We start from the raw sequence: 25,071 nt of genomic DNA, 5'->3' as shown, positions 1-25,071 counted from the left end.
AGTGATCAGGATGTGTATACAGCCTATACTGAGATCTTTTCTTGAGTAGTAGCTACTTCGTTTTTTGAAGCAGCTATGAATGTAATTATTATATAGAAATAAAAGCTTTCTTCTCACCAAAAAAAAAAAGTGTGTGTGTTAAAATTTTTTCTTGTTATAAATACAGTAGTTTCACCCAAAAAAATTTGTGTGTACACATTCACCCACGTGCATGTGTGCGTGCACACACGTGCATCCATTCCTATCTATGCAACTATGGAGAGTACTACAATCCAAGCCTTCCCGTTTCTAATTTCTCTCACGTGTCTCAAGCTCAGCACAATGTCATCAATCATCAACTACAAATACAAGTCATCTAACGTGGAAGATATGCCAAGATAGTACAACCACTTTTTTTCAATTGAATAGAAAGCTCCTCAAATCTAGGAAAGAACACTCAGATATACTGCCGAGGAATATATAAATAGACGTAAACGTCCAAGATAGATGGATGCTTGAATCTATGTCTCTCAGCTTTATCCACACAATTAAAGAGCTAAAACTATACGGGAAACATCAACCTTAAGCTTTATAAATAGTGTATGTAACCTGGAGATCTTCTTGGCATGTTGCTCCACCATGTGAATATGCATCATGTACATCCGAGCTTCATTGATGCTTTTGAACTGCCGGAATTTGGGATTGGTGCAGTCAGCCTTTGCAAGAGAATCCGCGCATACAAAGAAACACTTTGGGACACTTGAAATGTCTGTTGTCAAGCCTTGTTTCTTCTTCCCCTTTGGGTCCTTATATGCTGCACACAAAAACATTCCAAGATTGAAAATGATAATTTCATATCTAATCAGACACTATTTCTGGTGCTATAAATGTAAGGGATCACCACTCAGTTTGTTTATGCATTTCGAGTTATAGACAAATTCAAGCATGGGAGTCATCAACCTGGAAATAATAAGACGACACACAGGTAGAGAAGCAAAACCCCCTAGTATAAGCATGTTGTGAAAAAAACTTCTTCATTTTTTCTCCTTGAATAGAGTAATGGATCCAATCAACACAAATTAATAGGGCATTCGCTAGTGCCAATATTTATGCTTCACACATTAGTTACCTGGAGCTATGGTGACAAATTATTTTCACCTTTATATGCACACAAATAAAGACACGTTGTGCCTCAATTTAAACAATTAGCAAATCAATCACTGAAAGTAGAGTCCTTTCAGAATAAGAACTTGTGAAAGACCTGGGGAATAAGCTCTCTCCTTGAACTCACACATATTTGACTTTCTTCAAATGCTTTCTGCATCTTTGATGTGATTGGGGGTCTTAACATCATAGATCCGGATTTATAGTGCAAGGCCTTGCTCTGCAAGATGGACGTGAGGGAACTTATACCTAGGCAAGAGCCGTGGAAAATGTTCTTTATTCAAAGCATACAATCTTGTATGCCTATTTCCAGAGGAGACTAGAGGGACAATACCCGATGGATTTTTACTTCAGTCCACCTCAAGGCTCCTTCCCCTCTTATGACTGCTATCCTGAAGACTTGGGGCAACTTCACGAGTATCCTTCAGAGACTTTCCCCTTCCTCTCATGAAGAGATACATAGGTAGCCTGTCATGTGGAATGATAGCATACTTGATGATCATAGCAAATCACTTGATGCCTCTCAAATAAATGCAATGGTCCAAGTGGGAGAGGGGCCTTGCCTCTACTCTGGGATTCTTTAAAGCTTTCAAAAAGCCTCCAAAGGACCGTAAGCCTCAATTAGTAAGCAATCTCATAGGGAGTGCACATAGAATTCAACTAATTGATGCAGCCTTTCTAGTGGATTGGACTAACACAAATGATATGCCTATTTCATATTCCACTTGGATGGGAGCTTTCACAAAAGCGGGCATTCCTCTAAAGGTTATTGCTTTTTGTGGTGAAAATGAGGATGCCGTGGTTTTTTATGTCCTTGCAGAATTCAAGCGGTCTAGATCGACTGATGATGTGTTATTAGGGATTGCATTTCAGCCTGTCAAGATTGTCGGTCTTGTGGAGCATGGTACGTAGATTCTCACCCACGTCTTATTACCTTGAGTGCTTAGATGGCTTTATGAGGGTGTTCCCATAAAGCTCTTGCAATGGGATCCCTAAGGAGTGGGAGTGGACTAATGAAAGGCACAGAGAGAAGAGCCTCCTCTTTTTTCGTTAACGATGTTAGTAATGCCATGAGATTTCAGCTGAGTTGTAGAGGTTGGAGGCCCTCCAGAGCCCTCTATTGAATTTTAGCTGACTTGCAAAAGAGCTTTTGAAAGAGCCTTTGGAAATCCCTCAGGAATAGAAAAATCCATCTTGGGTATGCTGAGCAAGAAGAAGGCAGTGAACTCGCCTTGAAATTGTATGAATAGATGCACCAGCATGGTGTCTTTCTGTTGAGGAGTTAGTTTAGCATTACTTATTGGATTGCAAAACAAGCCAAGCATAGTTTCCACAAGTTTCGGAAACGGGCGGGAAATGATGTTTTGGAGTTTCGGTCACTAGAAGAAACGGTGGGAATGGAGTTTTAATTTTTAAGGTTAATAAAATATATTTTATTATTATTATTACGTATGTCATACAACAAGGCCTGAGAGGACAACAAGGAGGAGAGGAGAGGGCAAGGCTGAGGAGAGCAAGGAGAAGAGGGCAAGGAGGAGAGGAGAGCAAGAAGGAGAAGTTGGAGAGGAATTCAAGGAGGAGAGGAGAGGGCAAGGGCCGAGGAGAGCAAGGAGGAGATGATGGAGAGGAGAGCAAGGAGGAGGGGCAGCGGGCTGAGAGGGGGGTTGTAGGATGAGAGGAGAGGCTTGGAGAGGGAGAGCAAAAACTGCCCTACCCGCCAATGGGGTTCTTACTCAATAGTTGAGGTGGGTGTGTGTGTGGTGTGTGTTTGCTGGTACTTTTGCTTCTATAGCTGAGCATTGGTGTCTACAAGCTTTTACATTGCTGCTCTATATTTACGTTTCCCTAGCTAGGCTCCAAAAGCACTGCACATACACACATACACACACACACAAAAACTGACCTGCCCGAAACATCGTTTCTGGTTTCGTAAACGGCACCGAAACAGCAAACCGTTTCTGGGCACTAATACACCAGGATTATTTAGAGTGGGATAGCCAGGATTGTCAGTACTTTTATTCGTCGCTCCTTCTTCATGACTTCGGGTTCAGTTACTTGGATTTCCCTTTCGGAGCCTCAGGTCTTCTATGAGAGACAAGACTCCGCTTGGACCTTATCGATTCGACGCCACTTAGTTGAGCCATGCTCTATGGATGATGTTGCTGCCTCACCCTTTAGAGCTGTGCATGCCTCTGTGGACTCTTCTTGGGAGATACTGGCGAGTGTCGCAACGTGGCATATTTGGAGAGCCAGATGCACAAAGGCATTACATGGATCCTAGGTTCACACTTCTCACATGTAGGTGCATACCTACGTGCAATACAAACTTATTCATCAAATGACAGCATAAAACACTGAGATGAAAAAAGCATCTGCCACAGCTTGTGGCTGCAAATGAATATCAATATCCTCAATTGTGTATCATCATAAGCCAGCTGTTCATTTGACAGGGGTGGCTGCCCATATCATCCTCAATAATTTCTTCTGTAAAGATACATTCTAGCACATAATTTCTTTGTTGAGCATTAGTTGACTGATTTCCATTTATGAAATTATCTTTGACTACATATGCTTGCTGTTCTTGACCTTGATCTGTCTTTTCATCCCTGCATTCATTCTCGTAATGCCCCATTTCCCCACGATAGCGATAGTTGTTGTTTTTCTCCTTCCGCACCTTGTATTCAATGTCAAAATCATAATTTTGTACAAGGGAAAGCCACCTTCTCTGTTTGGGATATAAATTGGGCTTGATAAAAAATGTCTGAGAGTTCTGTGATCAGTCTTTATACTCAAATGACCCCCATATATGTAGCGAGGCCATTTGTTAATAGCATGCAATATGGGCCATGGCTAGCATTTCCTGGTCATAAATGTGGTACGTCTTCTCCTTGTCATCCAGCTTCTTGCTCTCATGGGCTATTACACCCCCCAAGGCCTCTACCACTAGCAACAGCTTCAATGTAAATGGTTAAGAAAAATTTAGACACACAAGGATGGGAGCTGAAATCAAAGCATCCTTCAGGTCCTCGAGACTCTTCTCTGAAATGGCTGTCCAGAAAAAGCTTCCTTCTTGAGCTGATCAGTGAGGGGTGCTTCTACTTTTGCAAAGTGTTTAATGAACTTCCTATAGAACGATGCTAGCCCAACAAATCCCCTTAACTGAGTGGTGTTCCGGGGGCATGGCACACACTTGACCTTATTAGGGTCACCCTTATTCCCTTGTTGCTAATTATCTTGACCAAGATACTCTACTTCATTAGCCATGAAGGTGCACTTGCTAGCTTGGCAAAGAGTTGGTGAGTCCTTAGTACTTATTTTACATGCATTAAATGCTCCTCCTTAAACTTTCTGTATGGATATCAACAATGAAAACCAGGCTATATCTGTAAAGATAGGGATGTAGAATCTTGTTCATGAGTGCTTAGAAAGTTGCTGGAGCATTAGTGAGGCCAAATGCCATAACCTTGAACTGATATACACCACATTCAATTCTGAAGGCTCATACTACTACTCCATCCTTATTTGATGGTAACCTGACCTTAGGTCTATCTTTGTAACACTCCTTTGCAACTTGAGAGCTGCTCCCTGCTCGTTTCCCCACTGCCCCCACCCCCTCACCTCGCATGAGTTTCTCGCCTGCAGCCAGCCCCTCGTACCATTGCTCTAGCCTCGCCCTCAACTTACCTCTATTGCCCATCGAGCCGCCCTTCTCGGCCCTCTTGCAGATCACATGCCCTTTCTTGGTGTGTAGGGCGGATGGACCATTACATAAAAGTTGGGAGGTGCCTATTTTGGCAAGAGTGATAGGTGCCCCTAGATACAAAAACCTTTTTTTTCTTCCTTTAGCAGCGGTGAGCATTTGTTTAAACTGGTGAAAAAGTATTTGGTGGCAACCACTTGGTCTAGCCAAAGGGGCTCAAATGGCAGCACCCTCGACGCCCCATTACTCCATCAAACAGAGACGTGCGAGATTAGATCCATGCTAGTCTGGCACTAGGGAGTGACCATATCCAAGAAGTTACTATCTATGGGAGAGGCATATTCCTTCTTCAGCTGAGCTCCCCCGACATCACCTCAGTAGAGCCTCCTTTATCTTGGCCCGCATCTCATGTACTTCATTCCCTGGTACCACAGAATCACGGTTGACAGCATGGACTCAACTCATCATGTCCCTCGCTTCTCCTATCGACAGTGTGGGGGTGTTGGGAGACAATGCGACAAAGACAATTGGTGGTTCGAATTCGGGAGATATAAGTGACGGGGTCCCTCAGCTTTCGGAGAAGACACTTGCTGATTCAAAAGGCACTTTTTCAAGTATCCCAACCATACTTGGATTTGCTGGTTCAACTCGAACGGACTCATTGTCACCACAATGTAAATATCCTAAGTCAAAGTATAGTTGACCATTTATTTGATCATAATCAAAAAGTTTTATATGTGTTAATTATGGTCAAATAGTTCTTTTAATGGTCAAAGAATTGACTACGGTCAAAGATACTTGACTCTAGTCAAGTAAACCTGACTTCGGTCGAGGAGACTTGGTTTATTACCAAGAGGGTTAACTACGGTTAACCAGAGAACTACAGAGCTGACTACGGTCAGAGAGTGTTGACTTCGGTCAACGAGACTTGGCATGCGCCAAGAGAGTTAACCACGGTTAAGCAAGATGTGCCAACTTCGGTTGGAGAGACTTGGCTATAATTAAGACGCATCGACCCTTGGTCAAAGCTCCTTAATTATGATCAAGAGTGTTGACTCCAGTCAACCAAAGAATAAATATATTTTTTTATATTTGTTATGTGCGCACATGTGTTTAGTGGGAACGCCCACCGTGACTAGAACTAGTCCACAATGTGTTGTTTGCATGCAAAGCGCTAACAATTAATGGGTGCCATGGTGGTGCGCATTAATTAATTGTTGCAGGTACTAGGAAGAGTTATTTTCCTAAGCGCTACGGGAGCCTAATCAGAGTCTGGGAGGCGGTTCGCATGACCAAGTGCTTCGAAGACTCCAGAGTTGCCCTTAGTGGCATGTAATTAGGAAAGTAATGTAGAAATTGACAAGTGGCTTGTTGCCAAGAAAGGGAGCCTGAGAGCTCATGTAATGATTCATTCATTCACATTTTGGGATTTTCATGTATCAGGCAGCTCTACGCTGAACTCTTGTAACAGATTCTCTCTTAAAGAAATAAAATACCTTCAGGGGGGTCCAGCCCGACATGTTGTCCTAGGCCCTAGCTATGTGTGTAGAGAGAGAGAGTCACAAAAAGCAGAGCCCCTCAACAGGAAATCAAAAGCAAAGAGAGACCCTCATGTAAATCTTGCTGATAATATACCTCTCATGGGTTTACCAAAAAAAGTGTGTAGAGAGAGAGAGAGAGAGAGAGCTCTTATGAGTGTTTCTGCAGTAAATTATGAGCGTGAGGTTCCACGAGAGAGCTAGCGATTGCATAAAAAATTGATAGTGTCTCTGCTGTATTTTACGACTGAGGTTGCATTGGTATCAGAGCATGGCTTCACAGTTTTATGAAGTTGTGACGATTAAGTAGTAGGTGTTTGTACAAAGAAGTTTCTGAGGATAGATAAAGCTGATGTAAAATATACAATCTGCCTACAAATCACAGCTGAAGTGCTGAGATTAGACTTCTTCAGTGTCAAAAAAACTAGGTAGCTGTCCTCCTAACCTTTTATGGGAGCTGCGCACCCTTTCAGGCCCTTCTGATGTACTGTAGGAAACAGCCAAATCTGTGATCAGACTATCTGCACAATCTTCAGCTATCCAAGATAGTACTGCAGTTGAACGCAGCCCTCTGGAGTGACGAAAATACCAAACTGTGCACAGCCTCTTAGCGCAGTCTCTAAAGTAGTGAACACAACTTTGTTTTCTACATTTCTTGAAGGAGAAGATCATGGGACTGGAGTAGCAGACAGCCTCAATCGCTGCAGTTTTACAGTAAATCGTTTTTGGCAGACATACACAGCAGGTGGTGGAACAAACACTGGAGGTAGAGGCGCCTGGAAGAGATGGAATAGAGTGACTAAATATGTGAAAAAAATCTGTTATAGGCCACTATCATATTTAACGCTTGGGCCTAGATTAAACAAGCCAGTGTAAATCTGCATAGCTGCTTTTCTAAAAGCAGAACTTAGCCTGCTTCTAGCTAAAGTATAAAACAATTTTTCGCTTTGGACTTTTTTTAGAGCTCTCAATTCCAAAAAAACCAACGCTTGGACAGCTAATATACTCATAAAGACGTCCAATATCTGGAAATGGATTCAGAGACTTTATTTTGCCAGTCGCTTGCATGCACTGCAGCCTATCACATGCGACTCACTGCATGTTTGGCCCATGCAATTCACTTAAATAAATTGCATGCCTACAGGCACTTTAGCACTGCTGCAAAACTCGCATGCAGGAGCCTACTGAGACTGCTACAAGATCAGACCCTTAGCATGCGCCTTGCATGCAACCTGAAATACTGCTGCATGCATGCACATTGCTTGCAGTCCATGATATCTAATCTGGCTTGCATGTCCCTATTTTTAAGCACCAGCCCCTAAATTAGGTACACACCGCCTTTTCTTGGCTCGTGAAGCTTCAAACTGAAGCCCAACATCAATTTCACTAACATTCCTTTCTGCCAAGACTTTGACTAAAAGCCTATGACCACTTTTACCAGCATACAAGATTCACACAGCATGCAATTCAGAAATTGTCAACTGAAACAGCCTATCTCAGAGATGCACTCCTCAAAGACATCAGCAAATGATCCTAGCTTGTTCTGCACTGCAGATTCAGCCACAAAATTATTAACCCTGTCCTAGTAATCCTACTAGATCCAACCGCTTTGCTGAAATCCTCTTCTGGCTTGGGCCAGAGTCCAAAGTACCATAGTATAAACCCATAAGCAACCGATAGGTGTTTGAGCTAGCAGCTCACCTCTGAGCAGTAGGCTCATATCTCAAGCCACCTCCGAGCCTCAGTGCTAGACCACCACAAGAGCCAGCCACCCTCAAGAGTCAAAACATGCGTCCCATACAAAATAACCTTTCCTCTAAGATGCTTCTCCCTAGTCAACAGCAGGTCTACATCTATAGGAAAGTCCACTCCTCAGAACCCTAATATTGAGCCCCTGACGCATATGTAAGGGCCAAGCATTGGCTATCCTTAGCAATGAGCCCTAAACTTAGGTTGTATGCCCAAAATAGCTTTACTTTACTTGCAGTCCGCGCTTTACGCTAATTAGCTCTGAATAGCCACACTATTCTTGGGCTAGCTCACTCCCACATGATCTAAGCCTCACTGACACTAGCTCTAGTCTTAACACTAGTTTGGTAGAAGGACATAAAAATGTCCTAGGACACTGTTATGTCTTGTTAACTTCGTGACTTCCTTGAATTATTCAAAAGCCTTGATAATGTATTTTTGGATTTTGATTATTTGCCATAATAGCATAATAGCCTACATGTTGAAAAAAACTGAATTATTATGGATTGGAACTCGCATCTACTACTTTTAGTTCCACATGAAGTTTTCAGGTCAACCTACCACAAAAGTTCAAGTAGTTTTCTCAGTTTTTAGATAAAATGCCCAATTAGAATGAGTTTTTTAGAATTTCTAAGTCCAAGAGTCTATGGATAAATATGACACATATGTCTAGATTTCTTTGGATCTAGATAATCATACTTATTATGATCTGTGGCCTCAAATGTAATTCTCAAAAAATGCTGATAGTGAGGCAAAAGTTGATCTTTTGCACATTCTTTGGCACGTCTAACAAGTTACAAAATCAACCATACTTTGTATATATCTTCAATATGATATTATATAGTAGCATAAATTTTTAGGGAACCTAATATCATGCAAAACACCAAATTCAAATCTTATTTTGATTGTTCATTATGGTGCAATATATAGACACAAGGGTTAACTAAAATCATAAGAACGTTCAAACATTTAAACTATACTTATTGAATGCCTTTAATCATTAAAGGCAAGTTATGTATAGAAACTTCTATATGGAATAATTTAAAACTATAAAAGTGAGGTTTAATGCACAACTTGTTTGATATAGTTGAGATTAAGAGTACCTACTCTCTTTTATTCGTAGCCTTTATTGTGATGTAGTGACTTTTACCTATGATAGAACTTTAGTATTATTAAGATATGATACTTTGTGGCTATTATATGTAGTATATAAAGATGCTTATTTATGAAATGCGAGTTATAATGCAATCCACTCGGCTAACCATTCTTGTTAATTGCTAAATCAATCTTGCACAAAATTCTTTTTTGTCACTCTTAGGTGTTTGATATGCTTATAGAAACTTTGTAAAAAATGTCTAGCTCATTGAAATCAGTTTCAATTTCAAGTATGCTACACAAAGTTTCAACTTTGAGTACACTGTACTACCTCATTGAAAAACTACATTTATGAACATTTTGTAATCAATGTAATGGTTCTTTTATGCTCCTCCTATTTTAAAGAAATAGTCCTATGCACCTTAAGCTCAAGAGAGAGAATAGTCATAAAACACATCTACATCAAGTTGTGATTTTTTAGCAAATGCTGAAAGAAACTAGGATTGTGGCTGAAATGCCATGTCAATCCAATGAGAGACTAGAACAAGGGATCTCCTCTCCACTCTCTATTAAAAAAAATTCCCTGGCCATGGAGATACAGAAGTCCCCTATATTCTAGAACAAATAGCCATCCGAGTGTGTACAATGTTGTCCAAATGCAAGCCATGGTATGAGCTGGGTGAACCTATGTGCTGTCTATAGCCTCTCTACATCTGGAATTGCAAATGAGCTGGGTAGTGATATTGGTAATAATGTCCCAACTCGTGTCCATTGAATTTAGACAATTTCAACTCGATACAACTCTTCTAGATGTCTTCTAGGTGAGCTTTGCTTGCTGGTCCCTCTTGACAGTCTTGTGCTCCCCGTGTGGACGTTGTATCAAACCGTGTGGATTTAATGCTAGGCATGCACCAAAATCTACCCCAATAAAGGCTCAGAATTGCACTACAAAGTACTCATTGTGGATCATTGGAGTTGCCTCTGTTCTCACCCTAAAAGATAACCTACAGATGGAACCCTTGGATCCTCCTTAGATAAAGTGTAACCCCAGAGGCCTTTCCAACCTGCAATTTGCAAGCTTACCCCAGATCAATCAACTTGTAAAGAGCCGAACCAACCTTCTTGAGCTGCTCCAAGAGGCCCCAAGAGAATCTCATTCTTTCCCAACCGTTGGCCCACCCATAGTAGATGATCTGGACTCAAGTTTCAACTTATTTCATGTCTAAATTCTTGATTACGCAACTTTTCCTAAGTCTCCTCAACAATGCTTGATTGGGGGTCCGTGGATATTCGCATGCTCCAAGAACATACGATTTCTCGGTCATGTATCTATAATCTCTAGCAAAGCAAGTTGGATGAGAAAGACTCCCCCTCCCATAGATTGTGACATCCTAAATGTGGTCACCTTAAGCAATAAGCTAATCGCACACTCGATGTCTAGTTGGTATTAATTGTAAAATGTGTTCCACGAGTGCCATGTCCTATAGTTCCTATACTACCTTCTTAACTTATCGCTTGTCTTTAGATATAAGGGCTACCTTGATGGCAATAAGTGTTGAGAATGCTAACATTAGAGATGCTCTGGCCAACCAGATAGTCACCCTCTAAAAGGCTTCTCGCTAAGTCAAACAAAACCTTCCCATGTCACCACAATGTAAATATCCTAAGTCAAAGTACAGTTGACCATTTATTTGATCATAATTAAAGAGTTTTATATGTGTTAATTATGGTCAAAGAGTTCTTTTAATGTTCAAAGAATTGACTACAGTCAAAGATACTTGCCTCTGGTCAAGTAAACCTGACTTCGGTCAAGAGACTTGGTTTAAAACCAAGAGGGTTAACTGTGGTTAACCAGAGAACCACAGAGCTGACTACGGTCAGAGAGTTTTGACTTCGGTCAACAAGACTTGGCATGCGCCAAGAGGGTTAACACCGGTTAACCAAGATGTGCCAACTTCGGTTGGAGAGACTTGACTATAATTAAGGCGCCTCGACCCTTGGTCAAAGCTCCTTAATTATAATCAAGAGTGTTGACTCCGGTCAACCAGAGAATAAATATATATTTTTATATTTGTTTAGGTGTGCACTTGTATTCAGTGGGGATGCCCATCGTGACTAGAATTAGTCCACAGTGTGTTATTTGCATGCAAAGCGCTAACAATTAATGGGTGCCATGGTGGTGCGCTTTAATTAATTGTTACAGGTATTAGGAAGAGTAATTTCCTAAGCGCTACGGAAGCCTAATCAGAGTCTAGGAGGCAGTTCGTGTGACCAAGTGCTTCAAAGACTCCAGAATGGCCCTTAGTGGCATGTAATAGGACTTAGTCTAATTTTTAGAGTCTAATTTTTAGACAAGTGGCATGTTGCCAATTTGAAATGAGCTTGAAGCTCTTGTAATGAAGGATTGACGTTTTGGATTAGTGGGTGTATCAGACAGCTCTACGCTGAACTTTTGTAACAGATTCTCTTCAAGAAATAAAATACCTTCGGGGGGGTCCAGCCCAACATGTTGTCCTCGGCCCTAGTGTCTTTGTTGAGAGACAGAGAGAGGGAGAGCAAAAGAAAATGTGCTTGCTGTCTTTTACGACGGAGGTTTTGTAGTGAATAAAAGAGTAATTGCTGTCTTTTACGAAGGAGGTTTCGTAGTGAATCAAAGAGGAATTGGTGTCTTTAAAGAGCGAGAGGTATTTCATCCCACACCTATCTTTAAAAAGAAAAAGGACAAAAACAAGAAGAGAAAGGGAAAAAAAGAGGTTGAGAAACGGGAAGGGAAGGAGGTGCTAAGAAGGACATCAGGAGAGCTATGAAAGGCCGCCCAAAAACGTCAAGCTACGGCATCAGCGTGCCTGTCTAGGGGCAACGCCAATGGTTCCAAGGAGAAGCAAGCCTAGCCCAAATGCAAAGCAAAGAAGGTAACCAATGCCACCTAGAAAGCTAGTGAAGAGAAGAAGAGACGGAGAATGGAATCAAATATTTTGATTTGAAATGGGGAGTTTTTGCAGGTGCTTGTTTCACATGCCATAAGTTTGGCCACTTAGCCTCACAGTGTCCTGCAGTCCTACATCAGCTCCCACCTACAACTATTGCTCCAGAAAATACTCCCCCCAACTTATGGCCTGGGGCCTAAGGCTATGCCTACCAAACTGGGTGATGTGGCATCTAAATCTGTCCCTCCCAAAGAAAATGTGGTTCAGGTTTCAGCCAAAGGGGCATCCCTGTATCCGACAATGATGAGGATCATAGAGCTAATGATCCAGGAGGTCAAGTGGATGTTGATGTCATGGCTGAGGCCTGACATCTTATACCTTACTCTGCTTTTTGGTTTGACTCTACATATCTTCTATGTCTACTTCAATTACTTGCATTACATACAATGTTCAGGGTCTTTGCAATGTCAATAAGTGGAGACTTTTCTAGCATTATGTACATAGAATGCACCCCGATGTGATCTCTTTACAGGAACACAACCAACACTTCTTGGCTGGCCAGCAAGGCCACTATGCTGGTTATGATATCTTTTATGCTGGTACAATGCACTTTTCAGGGGTCTGCATGCTGGTAAAACATGATATGCAGCCCACGGTTGCTTACAATGACCCTCAGGGTCGATGGATGGTCATCAGGTGCATCTGGCAGGCTGATCTCTATGAAATAGCATCTGTTTATGCACAAAAACAATGTCTGGATCATTTTCAGCTTCTTTTTTCTCAGCCATCTTCTTCTACACCTCAGGTCGCATTGGCTCGTAACAGATTTACTCAGCTTGTTTCTCCCATAGTCTCCTCACAAAAAGCCTCAATGCTGGAAATGTCCTTTTCAGATGATGAATTGGATGAAGCCCTTAAGCATTTGGGTAAACATAAATCCCCTCGCTGGGATGGTCTGACGGTTGAATTTTTTGAAGCCTTTTGGCCTGAATTGAAGGGTCCAATTTTGCAGTTTATTAATGTAGCCTAGCAGCACCAACATCTTCCCTCAGCTTGGAAGCATGGTCTAGTTAAGCTTGTGCCCAAAAAACTTCTATGTGAGACTATGGATGACTGGAGGCCCATCACTTTAATGCCGGTCATATACAAACTGATTGCCAAAATGTTGGTACACCGGATAAAGGATATCCTTCATGATGGACTTCATCCCAGGCAATATGGTTTTGTTCCAAGACGGCACATACATGACAATATCTCTAACACTCTCATTGCAATGCAATATGCAAAATATTCAGATCAAGATGTGTTGGTCATGCAGGTGGATGTGTCAAAGGCATTTGATACAGTACAGTGGGATTATGTCTCTCAAATCATGCTAAAACTTGGTTTTGGGCCAAAGCTAGCTAATGTCATATATTGGCTTTACTCAAATTCCACTGCACAATGCTTTATAGGGAAACATTTGTCTGAGTCTTGGACTCTCGAACGTTCAGTTCGACAGGGATGCCCTCTCAGTGCATTGCTTTATGCCATCGCTTCACATCCTTTGCTTCTTTATATGGATCACATGGTTGGTACTGGACAGCTAGAGGGGCTTCAGATTTCTCGTTCACGACCCTTCATTGCTCAGGCCTATGCAGATGATTCGTTCTTCATGCCAAAGAACAGTCCATTGGAGATTCGTCTCTTGATGGCTACCCTTTCAGTTTTTTTTTTTTTTTTCATGAAAAAGACTTCTATTAAGTAAGAACAAAAACCCTATTAAGTAAGAACAAAAACCCGCGAGAGCAAGCTCAAAGCGGAATATATCATGAAATCATGAGGATAATAAAAAACCCCTCAAAGTGAGGTGGAAAGAAACCAAGGCTGAGGCTGAAAGTGCCATCTCAACCCTGTAGTAGATTCAGAGAAGAAAGGAGAATCCTTCCATTCCCTGAAGAAAGAAGCCTTCCTAGCTGAGGCTGCACAGGAGTCCCCCTGCATACCCGTCCATACGGCCATCAGAGTGTGTACGATGTCTGTCCAGATACTACCAATGTGTGCGAGGGATAAACCTGAGTACCCTCCATAGCCTCTGTGCATCTGGCTCTCTAGATATGCCAGGCTGCTATGCTCGCTATAATCTCCCAAGAAGTATCCACAGAGGCATGTACAGCTGTAAAAGGACGGTGTGGAACCACATCCAACGAGCAGAACTCAACCCGATGACGTCGAACCGAAATGGCCCGAGAGGAGTCAAGTCCCTCATAGAAAACCTGAGGTCCTGTAAGAGAAAGCCAAGCCACCGAGCCCCAAGTCATAAAGAGTGGGGAATGGGCAAAGTGACTGAAGATCCTGGCTATCCCCATCCAAATCAATCTCGCCTGTCTGCAATCCCATAAGCAATGCTGAATAGACTCCGAAGCAGAAAGACAACGAGGGCAAGTAGGGTCGGCTCCGAATCTGGACCTCCAAAGGTTCACTGCAATCCCTCCATGAATAGAAAGCCAAAAGAAGATAGTGATCTTTCTATTCCTGTGGGATTTCCAAAGCCTTCTCCAGAAGTACCTCTGCTGATCCGCAGTAATACCAAAAGTCTCCCAATGAGGAACTCTGGAGGGTCTCCAGCCTCTACTACTGAGCTGAAATCTCCTGGCATTACTGACCGTGTAACGAAAGAAGGGGATGGTCTTCTCTCGATGCCCCGCGTCAATCCACTCCCACTCTCCGGGGTCCCACTGTAAATACCTGATGGGAACTCCTCCATAGAGCCAAAGTCTCCAAGACCCGATGGAGAGTAACTGGGGGTCAGGGTCTAAGAACCACTCTGAATCTGATCCCTGCATCAAAAGGCCTACGACCCTAATAGGCTGAAAAGCAGACTCAAGCAAGATATCATCTGTAGATCTGAGCAATCTGCCACCATCCTGGACACTGAAAACCAAAGCATCCTCCTGTGCATCTCGGAAGGCTAAGACCTGAAGTGGAACCCCGCCTCTCGAGAAAGTACCTGCCCAAGTGGAGGAAGTGAGAGGCATATCATCTGTGTCTATCCAAGCCTCTGGAAGGGTTGTCTCAATCTGCAAGATCCTCCCTGCACTCCCTCTGAGATGTCCTGTCAACCTTGACTTGGTTTCCTCTGGAAGCCTACGGAAAGCTTTCAGATTTTGGGTTGGCAGCTGGTCTTAAAATTAATTTTCAGAAATCAAAACTCTTGCCTCTCAAGCATTGTGATTGGCATGCTATCCTCTGGCCAGGCCAGATTATTCATCCGGAAAATATAGTAAGACATTTGGGCTATCCTATTGGCTGGAAAATCAGCAATAAGCAACAAATGTCGTGGGTGTCAAAAAACAAAATTCAGGACAAATTAGAATATTGGAAGATCTCCACTTCGCCTCTGCATGTACGGCTTCGAATTGTCCAGTCTATTGTCCTAACTTATGTCCAGTTCTACCTTCCTCTATTACATTGGTCATCTCGAGATCTCACATCTTTTATGTCTCAAGCCATGGAGATTTTTTGGAAAACTAAGCTTCATAAAAAAGCTTTACGGTTGCTCAAAATGGACTTGCTTTGCTCACCAAGAATGCATGGTGGTTTGAATATAATAAACATCAAATATCATGTGTTGGCAAGAAAGATCACTATGCTCAAGACATTCTTTCAACAAGAGCAGCCTTGGTCTATCATGCTGGCAATTTTGTGTGGCCAGATGAGCACACATGCTTATGGACATTGGCTAGTAGATCCATCGGAAGTAGTACTTGGAAAATTTCAAGGTAAAATCCCTGGTTGTCCATTTTCTAATTCCTTGATTCAGGACTGGAAGCAAGTACTCTCTCACATCAAATTGTCTCCTCATCCTGCTTCTATAGCTTCTTCACTCAGATTGGAAAGTATTCATTGGAGTGCTGTGTTTTCCTCTCCCCTTGCTGTTCAACAACCCATCAGAGCTTACAATCTTATGAAATTGGGTATCCGGTTCATTGATGATGTCGTAGATATGCAAGGAAATATTCTCACTTTTCCAGTAGCATGTCAACAATACAATCTGGGAATGCATCATAGACCTATTTGGAAAGCTATTGCTGATCTCCAACTTCCTCTGGTTCCGATTCCGACATTGAATGTCAGTGACAGGCTTCAAGATTGGCACCTTCAGTCTTCAAGTCCAAGCATATCCTCTAGGCCTTTGCAGTTATTGACTTCTATACAGCTTATCGATTGATATTACCTCCTCCTTGGATTGCCCATCATGCTATGGCATCTGAACAAATCATTAGCCTGGTGGAAAGGAAGATTGCAATTGATATGGAAGTTGAAAATGCCATTGAAGCAACGACTATTTCTATGGAGATGTATTGTTGGTATTCTTCCAGTGGAAGTGAAATTGGCTAAACGACGGATAGATTCACCTCTTTGTCCAAGAAGTCACCTTACATCGGAGAGTATTCTGCATTTATTGTGGTTTTGTTCATATTCCACAGACCTTTTAGACAGAATCTCCTATTTTTTATCTCTCACATTTCCAGCGCACAGGTTCTACAGGTTTTTCTGGATGTATGGCAAACTATCAGCTTCTTTGTCACAGTATTCTCTCTTCTTCCACTGGATCAGATACTGGGCCTCATGGACCCTTTGGCTGCAGCGCAATCAAGCATTTCTGAATTCTCCCCTTCAGCATCCTTATGAGTTCTTCAGAGCCTCATTACGGCAGTCTTTATATGATGCCTTACATGAGGAAGATTTGGATGTTTCTTGTATTCAACTTTTCTTTTACTGCTTCTGATGGATAGGGCTTTAGCTCTCTTTTGAGCACTGCCTGGATGTAAATGAATGTTTCATAGTATAAGTATCTTGGTTTCACCAAAAAAAAAAAATGTGTGTGTGTGTGTGGGTGTGTGTGTGTGTCTGTGTGTCTGTGTGTGTGTGGTCCGTGTGTGTGTGTGTATGTTGGTGTGTGTGTGTGTGTGTGTGTGTGTGTGTGTGTGTGTGGGGGGTGTGTGTGTGTGTGTGTGTGTGTGTGGTGTGTGTGAGAGAGAGAGTGTGTGAGAGAGGGAGAGAAAGACAGTCCGGCCGTGAGAGCCCCGTACAGCTCCCCCGTCTGCTCCGTACACCTGTACGGCTGTCGTACAGGTACCGTACACCAGTACGAACAGCCCGTGCGACCAAACTGCCCTTTCTGCAAATCTTTGCGTCATCCCGCTCCAACCCTGCGTGTGTGTGCGTCGCTATCTTTTCCTTTCTTCATAACCTTACCTTGTGCATCCATACGCTTCCGTTACATCGCAAACAGATAGTCTTCCGTCAACATCATCCTCCCTGCGCCATCCTCGTCCGTACGCCTGTACGGTCACCGTACGGCGACCGTACGTCTGTCGTACGTTTCCGTACAAATCCAGCCCTACCGTATAATCTGAATCTTCCTTGGGGGTTTTCCTTTCGCATTTCTTCCCTTAGCTGGTCTTCTGCCAACTCCTACCTATCCCTTTGCTCTCTCCTTACTAGTCACACAATTCCTCTTCTCTCTTGTGGGCTTCTTCTGATTTCCCTTTGGGACTGTTTTTTTGGCTTTCACCACCTTCTTACAGGTACTTCATCCTCAAGCTCCTTTTCTTACCAAATCATGGCAGAGTATTCATATGAAAAAACATTTCAGAAGGAGCGCTCGGCTCCCTGTAAGAAGCAAAAGCAAGTTGAGGGTCAGCATGACCCAATGCATGATACACTTGAGGCTCAACTAGTGTATGATGTAATGCATGAAGGATTTGCAGATACGAGAAAAGATTGGAAAGAATCGGTTCCCTCAGTTGGCCTCGTGGTTGAGGTCGATGAAATTGTGGATCCAGTCAGAGAGTATGCCAAGAATGCAGTTATATTATTCCTTCCAGGCCGGATGCCACCTGCTGCAGAGATAGGCAACTGGCTGACACGCACTTTGGCTGGCTCTTTTGTTCGTAAAGTACACTATGCAGCCAAAGGCTTTTTCGAGGTTATCATGGTGGATGAGATCCACAGACAAATGCTTTTGGAACATTCACCTCTTTTTTTTGGACAGCAAATGGTGCATGTCTTGCCATGGTCTCCCACAAAGGACTTTCAGGCTTTAATCAAACACAGATGCCCGGTCTGGGTTGAAGTCGTTGATTTCCCCCAATGCATGGCCTCACTTTTGCCTAAAATTGCAGCCTCTTTAGGTAAAGTGGTCTGCCCACCACGGCCAAATGGCAATTCAAACAGATTTTGCATTCTCTGGGATACTGATAATCCCACACCGGACTCTTATTCAGTCACGGTGAACAATGTGAACATGGGGAGTGCATTTTATAAACTCAAATGGGGTTTATTTGCAGGGGCCTGTTTTGAATGCAAAAAGTTTGGACACATGGCTTCACAGTGTCCATTGAACCCACATAAAATGCCTCATGTAACCTTGCCGGTACACATGCCTACTAAAGATGCTCCTACTCCAGTTGCCAACAAAAATAAAAGCAGTAGACAGCATCCTGGAAGTCAGGAAAAAGGCAAAGATTCAGTAGTTACCAATATGAATCTCACTACACATTCACCTCCTGCTACTCAATCCATGCCCAAAGGAAAGCAACCTTCAACTGATGGCTGGCAGAGCCCAAGAAAAGTTATTTCTGCTCGAAGAATTCCACCCCCCCCCGCACTTGGAATGGTGCATCTTCTAGCGGAAACACCCCAGAGATCAATACAGGAATTGGGATTACATGGGCTGCAGTAACAGCCAGCAGAACACTCTTCCCTGAAGAAGAGGTTGCTGCCTTGCTGTCTACTTCTCAGGCGACTACTTCTTCTCAGGGGCGAGGCCTCGACCCTGAGATAGAAATGCAAGGCTGACCTCATACTTTTTGCTGCTGTACATAGTTTGTTACATTACTATAAATATCTGTATATATGACTGCTCACATCACATGTTTTACACTCAATGTCCAGGGTATATGTGACAGTAGGAAATGGAAATCTGTGTGGCTGTACATCAACAGATTTCAGCCTGACATAGTGGCATTACAAGAGCACAACCAACATATTTATGCAGGCAAGACAGGACACTTCTGTGGGTATGACATTTTCTATGCTGGGGAGCACTCTTTCTCAGGGGTTGTCCTTCTGATCAAACATGAGCTACAACCAGTCATTGCATTAAATGACAACAAAGGTAGATGGCTTGTTCTCCAATGCATTAGAGGAGAGGTGTTTGAATTTGCTTCAGTTTATGCACCTCAGTCATCTCGAGACAGAACTGTAATTTGGGATGCTATGCAACAATACCCGTGGAGATATCATGCCTACATATGTGGGGATTTCAATAATGCTCCACAACAGGGAGACAACACTTCCAGCCACGATCATATGTTATCTCCTGAAAGGCATGCATGGTCTCAACTACTTTTGCATTTAAATCTGGTTGACCTTTGGAAGGAATTGCAGCCTTTGTCACCGGGCTACACTTTTCAACATAATGCTCTTTCCGCTTATCAGGCAAGACTGGATCGTTGGTATAGTGTCGCTCCCCAACAAAATGGGGATCTCGCATGCAAAATGTGGATTGATTATGCCTTTGTGCATTCAGACCATGCACCACTATGGCTGCGTTTATCTTTTCATAAGATGCCAGAAGATAGATTGCCACAAAGGCGACATCTAATCATCAACAATAGTTATTTGCAACATGTTGAATTCAAGGCAATGGTTACTGAAGCAGCTCATTGTCTTTCCTCTAGCAGCTATCTTCATGCTGATGATGCCTGGGCTTCTTTTATTTCTAAAATGCAAATGGTGATCAGAGCTTATGGCAAGTCTTACATGAGGACTCTGAGGGAAACCATTACTCAGGCCAAATCTACTTGTCAAGACCTCACTGAACTCAGTCATCATCGTTCGTTGTCTATGCATGAGCAAACAACACTATGTCAGGCTAGACATTGTCTTAAATTAAATGATCACAGGAAACTGGCAAAATGGGAGACTAGAGCAAGACAAAGAGCCTTCACAGATAAAGGTTGCTCTTCCAAAGAATTTTTCAAAAGTTTGCATCAGAGGAGAATCAAAACAAAAATTTGCCGAGTGCTTATGCCCGATGGATCATGGACTACTTCACGATCACAGCTTGCCTCTGTTTGTGTGCATCACTTCTCCCAGCAATTTGGCTCTGCAGCTCCGCCCTCGCAACAGATTTTGCTTGCACGGAATTTACTGTTGCAAAATGTTTCTCCAATAATTTCCTCTACTCAAGCTTTGGAATTGGAGGAACCCTTTACTGAGAACGAACTGTCAGATGCAATCAAATCATGTGATAGATGGAAATCCCCCGGATGGGATGGTTTAACAGTCGAGTTTTTTCTAGCATACTGGCCTATTTTGAAGCATCCATTACTATATATGGTGAATGCTGCATGGCAACATCAAAAAATGCCAGACACATGGAAGAGAGGTCTTGTTAAACTTCTTCCTAAAAAACAAATTTGTGAGTCTTTGGCAGACTGGAGACCTATCACTCTTATGCCGGTAATTTACAAAGTCACTACCAAAATGATTGTTGCTCGGCTAAAGGGGTTTTTACATGATGGGTTGCATCCTGCACAATATGGCTTTGTCCCGCGTAGGCATATCACCAATAACATTGCCAATGCCTACATTGGAATTGAATATGCCAAATACACACAGCAGGATGTTTTGTTATTGCAAGTTGATATTGCCAAAGCTTTCGGTACAGTTCAGTGGGATTTCATTTCATCGACTATGCAGGCTTTGGGTTTTGGCACAAAAATGCAGCAACTCATTAATTGGCTATATCAAGATAGTGAAGCTGCCTGTATACTTTCAGGAGATATTTCTCCATCCTGGACTCTTGCTTGCTCTGTCAAAAAAGGATGTCCACTGAGTGCTTTACTTTTTGCCATAGCCACTCATCCACTGCTTCAATATCTGGATCACCTCTTAGACATTGACCAGCTGCACGGTTTGGAGATTCTTGGCAGTCGCAGCATGATTGCTCAAGCATATGCTGATGATTCTTTCTTTACTCCAAAAAATACTCGGGCTGATCTGTCCATGATTATGCATGCTCTTTCTACATATGGATTGGCTGCTGGCCTTCAGGTCAATTTTCAAAAATCAAAATTGCTGCCTTTACATGCACAGGACTGGCACAATCTTTTGTGGCCTGGGGAAATTGTCCCTGCTTCTCAATTTATTCGACACCTTGGTTATCCTCTAGGCTGGGGACACACCCGTTCACAACAAATTGATTGGGTGTTAGTAAAGTTAAGGGCAAAACTTGAATATTGGAAGCTTGCAACTTGGCCATTACATGTTCGTCTGCGAATTACACAATCCATTTTGATAGCATACATACAATTTTATCTGCCTCTCACTATGTTCACTAAGGCAGATTTGGTTTCATTTATGTCAGCTATCATGGAAATTTTCTGGCGTTCAAAACATGGCAAGAAAAGTCTCAGATTACTCTCCATGCACCGTCTCTGTTCTCCAAAGATGCACGGGGGTCTGAACATTCTCAATATTCAAATGCATTTGCTTGCTCACAGGGGGAAAATGATGATGCAGTTTCTACAAGGAGATCAGCCTTGGGCTTTTATGATCCGCTCTCTCTTATTACATCTTCATACATCTGCTTTTGGGAATTGGCAGCCTACTCAGTGGGAATTTTTATTTGGCTCTATCCAAGGCAAGATCAGAGGATGCCCTTTTGTCTCCTCTCTGCTTCTTGATTGGAAACATATTCTATCCCACTTGGAATGGAAAGGAAGGGACTTACTCTCGGGCAACTCTTTGAGGACGGAGAATCTCTTTTGGTCCAAAGTATTCCATTCACCTTTGGCCATACAAGAACCCCGACGCTCTTATTTTCTCTCCTTCAAAAGCATTTCATCTGTGGCGGATGTACTTCAGGATGATGGCACAATTCTATCTTTTTCTTTGGCTGCTCGCAAATATGGCTTGGGAGCTCATTATCGTCCTTTATGGCATAAAATTTCAGCAATGCTCCAACCGTACTTGCCGGTACCTCATTTAGAAATACAGCATCGGCTTGAGGATTGGAGTTTACGCTCTCCTTCCTCATATGTCCGTCCTTTAAAGCTTTCACATATTACAGTGTCATCACTATATAAAGTGTTATTACCTCCACCTTGGATTTCCAACAGAGTAAATACTGTTTGGCATATGGATCGTCCAATGAAGTGGTGGAGGAAAAGGCTGCGTCTCCTTTGGCATTACAAAGTCCCTCTTCGACAACAGCTTTTCCTATGGCGAGTTCTCCTTGGCATTTTTCCATCTGGACAGTTACTCGCACACAGACATATTGCTTCAGCTGTTTGTCACAGATGCTCGCACTCTACTGAATCAGTGCTCCATATCTTTTGGTCCTGTCCAAACACTTCTGATCTCATTGCTCTCATCAGACAGAGGCTTCGCCAACGATTTCCTACTGTCACTTTTGGCAGATTTTTCTGGTTGTTTGGATTTCATCCCCAGAGACAGGGTTTTGATTTATTTTCTGTATGGGTGCGATATTGGACCCTATGGACTTTATGGATGGATAGAAATCATAGAGTCTTTGGTGATCCACTATTTTCATCCTTTCTTTTTTTCAAACGATCTCTGCAACAATCATTCTACGATTGTTTTCAGACTCATTTGATAGATCAGGATGTGTATATAGCTTATACTGAGATCTTTTGTTGAGTAGTAGTAGCTACTTCTTTTGAAGCAGCTATGAATGTAATTATTTCATAGAAATAAAAGATTTCTTCTCACAAAAAAGTGTGTGTGTGTGGTGTGTGCGTGTGTGCAGCTGAGCGGTGAGAGGGTAGAGGCGACGATCGTGAGCGAAGCGTAGAGCAGTCAGCGCTGATCTGCGTTGCTCTCCGTACCACTGTACAGTCGTCGTACGATTTCTGTACGAAGCTTCCATAAGGAATCTGCTCCATCTTACGTCAGTTTGTACCGGCAGTTCCCCTTCTCTAATAACCGTACAGATCGTCCGTACTTTTCAGCGCAGTCCTCCGTCTCAAATTCCGTACATCTTCTCCGTACTTTCCCGTACTATTTCCTTTATAGTTCACTGAATCTTAAGTGCACAGTCTGCTTTCCCGTACAGCCTGTCAGCAGTCCCGTACAGTTTGACTTGCAATCTCTCCTTTTGTCCGTACAATTCTGTCTTTTCTTTGTGCCACCGTACAGTGCGTCAGGTCTACCTCCGTACAGTCCGCCTCCCCTTCTTTGTGCTCAGTACGATCTTTGCTGTTTCATATCTGTTGAATCCCTTAGCTGCCATGGCAGAATCAAACAAGTTCTATGTCAAGAGAGCCCTCTCTCCTGAACCCAAAAGACAATTAAGGGAAGCCTCTTCCCCCATAGCTCCTTCTTCTGAAGATGCTTCCTATGTGTTTGATATGCTGAATGATGATTTTCAACAAAGCAGAAGAGAATGGATTCAACTTGCTCCGGAACTCACTTACAAAATGAAGCTGCCATCTCTTGTGCAACCTTTGAAGAAGCTCTCTCAAACTACAGTTATCATCTTTTTCCCAGGTAAAATTCCCTCTGCTAATGATGTGGGACAATGGGTGAATTCTCTCCTAGGTGGATGCTTTGTAGAAGGAGTCTATTTTGCCTCCCGAGGATTTTATAAAGTTCATCTTTTGGAAGCTTTGACAAAACAAAAGATGCTGGAAATGTCCCCTTTATTTTTTGGTCGCCAGATGGTGCATATCATGCCCTGGCCCCCAATAAGGACTATCAGAACCTCATCAAGCATCATTGCCCTGTATGGGTTGAAGTGGTTGATTTTCCAGATTATATGAGAACAGAGCTTCCAAGTTTAGCTATGACATTGGGACAAGTGATCTGTCCCCCTCGTCCAACAGGTAATAAAAATCGTTTTTGCATCTTATGGGATACTGATACACCGACCCCTTCTTCTATTGCAGTTGAGATTGAGGGTGTTAATTTGGGCAATAAATATTTCACCTTAAAATGGGGCATTTTTGCTGGAGCTTGTTTTTCTTGTCACAAATTTGGGCATCTTGCTTCGGAGTGTCCTTCTATCCTTCATCCACCTCCTCCAGCTGCTATTCCTCTGCCATCTAATAAAGGAGGTCAGAAGACATATGTGGAAAAGATTGAAGCTAAAGGAGCAAAGCCTTCAGTTCATACAGGGAGCCAGGCCAATTCAGCTCAAAATAAGGATAAAGGAAAAAGCAAGTTAGGGGAAAATAACTCATCTTCTCATGAGGGATGGCAGACTGCAAAGAAGACGGTGCCTCTCAAACAAAGACCTCTCCAATCTCGTTGTGCTTCCTCTATAATTGATGCCAATGAAAAATGAAAGCTGTCTAAATGGCAGATAAAGGCCAGAGTTAAACCTATGCTAGATAAGGGCTGTTCCTCTAAATCTTTTTTTCTCTACTTACATGCACACAGACAAAGCCAATTTATCATGAGGGTAAGGAAATCAGATGGTCTCTGGACCCAGTCTCTCTCTCAGCTTGAAAAACAATGTCTGGATCATTTTCAGCTCCTTTATTCTCAGCCATCTTCTTCTGCACCTCCGGTTGCATTGGCTCGTAACAGATTTACTGAGCTTGTTTCTCCCATTGTCTCCCCGCAAAAAGCCTCAATGCTGGAAATGTCTTTTTTCAGATGATGAATTGGATGAAGCCCTTAAGCATTTGGGTAAACATAAATCCCCTGGCTGGGATGGTCTGACGGTTGAATTTTTCGAAGCCTTTTGGCCAGAAATGAAGGGTCCAATTCTGCACTTTATTAATGCAGCATGGCAGCACCAACATCTTCCCTCAGCTTGGAAGCATGGTCTGGTTAAGCTTGTGCCCAAAAAGATTCTTTGTGAGACTATGGATGACTGGAGACCAATTACTTTGATGCC

General features: G+C 42.7%; 1 protein-coding gene across 6 annotated transcripts in view; it reads right to left on the bottom strand.

Moving 5' to 3' along the window:
- LOC147889154 (putative RNA-dependent RNA polymerase 4) overlaps positions 1 to 25,071 on the bottom strand; it is a 154,463-nt gene that overhangs the window by 110,998 nt on the left and 18,394 nt on the right. For all 6 annotated transcript variants that reach the window (XR_015542944.1, XR_015542947.1, XR_015542946.1 and 3 more), the window contains exon 6: positions 589 to 793. Coding sequence is in view for 2 of the 6 variants with exons in the window: in XM_087391960.1 (XP_087248086.1) it covers positions 589 to 793 (205 nt within the window). In the remaining 4 variants the exon portion in view is untranslated. The remainder of the gene's footprint in view (positions 1 to 588; positions 794 to 25,071) is intronic.

The sequence above is a fragment of the Dipteris shenzhenensis genome, chromosome 20 (assembly GCF_047967505.1).
Source record: "Dipteris shenzhenensis isolate YYH24624 ecotype China chromosome 20, Dip_SZ_1.0, whole genome shotgun sequence".
NCBI lineage: Eukaryota > Viridiplantae > Streptophyta > Polypodiopsida > Gleicheniales > Dipteridaceae > Dipteris > Dipteris shenzhenensis.
The sequence above is the reverse complement of the archived record's forward strand: the minus strand, read 5'-3'. Positions and strand labels throughout refer to the sequence as shown.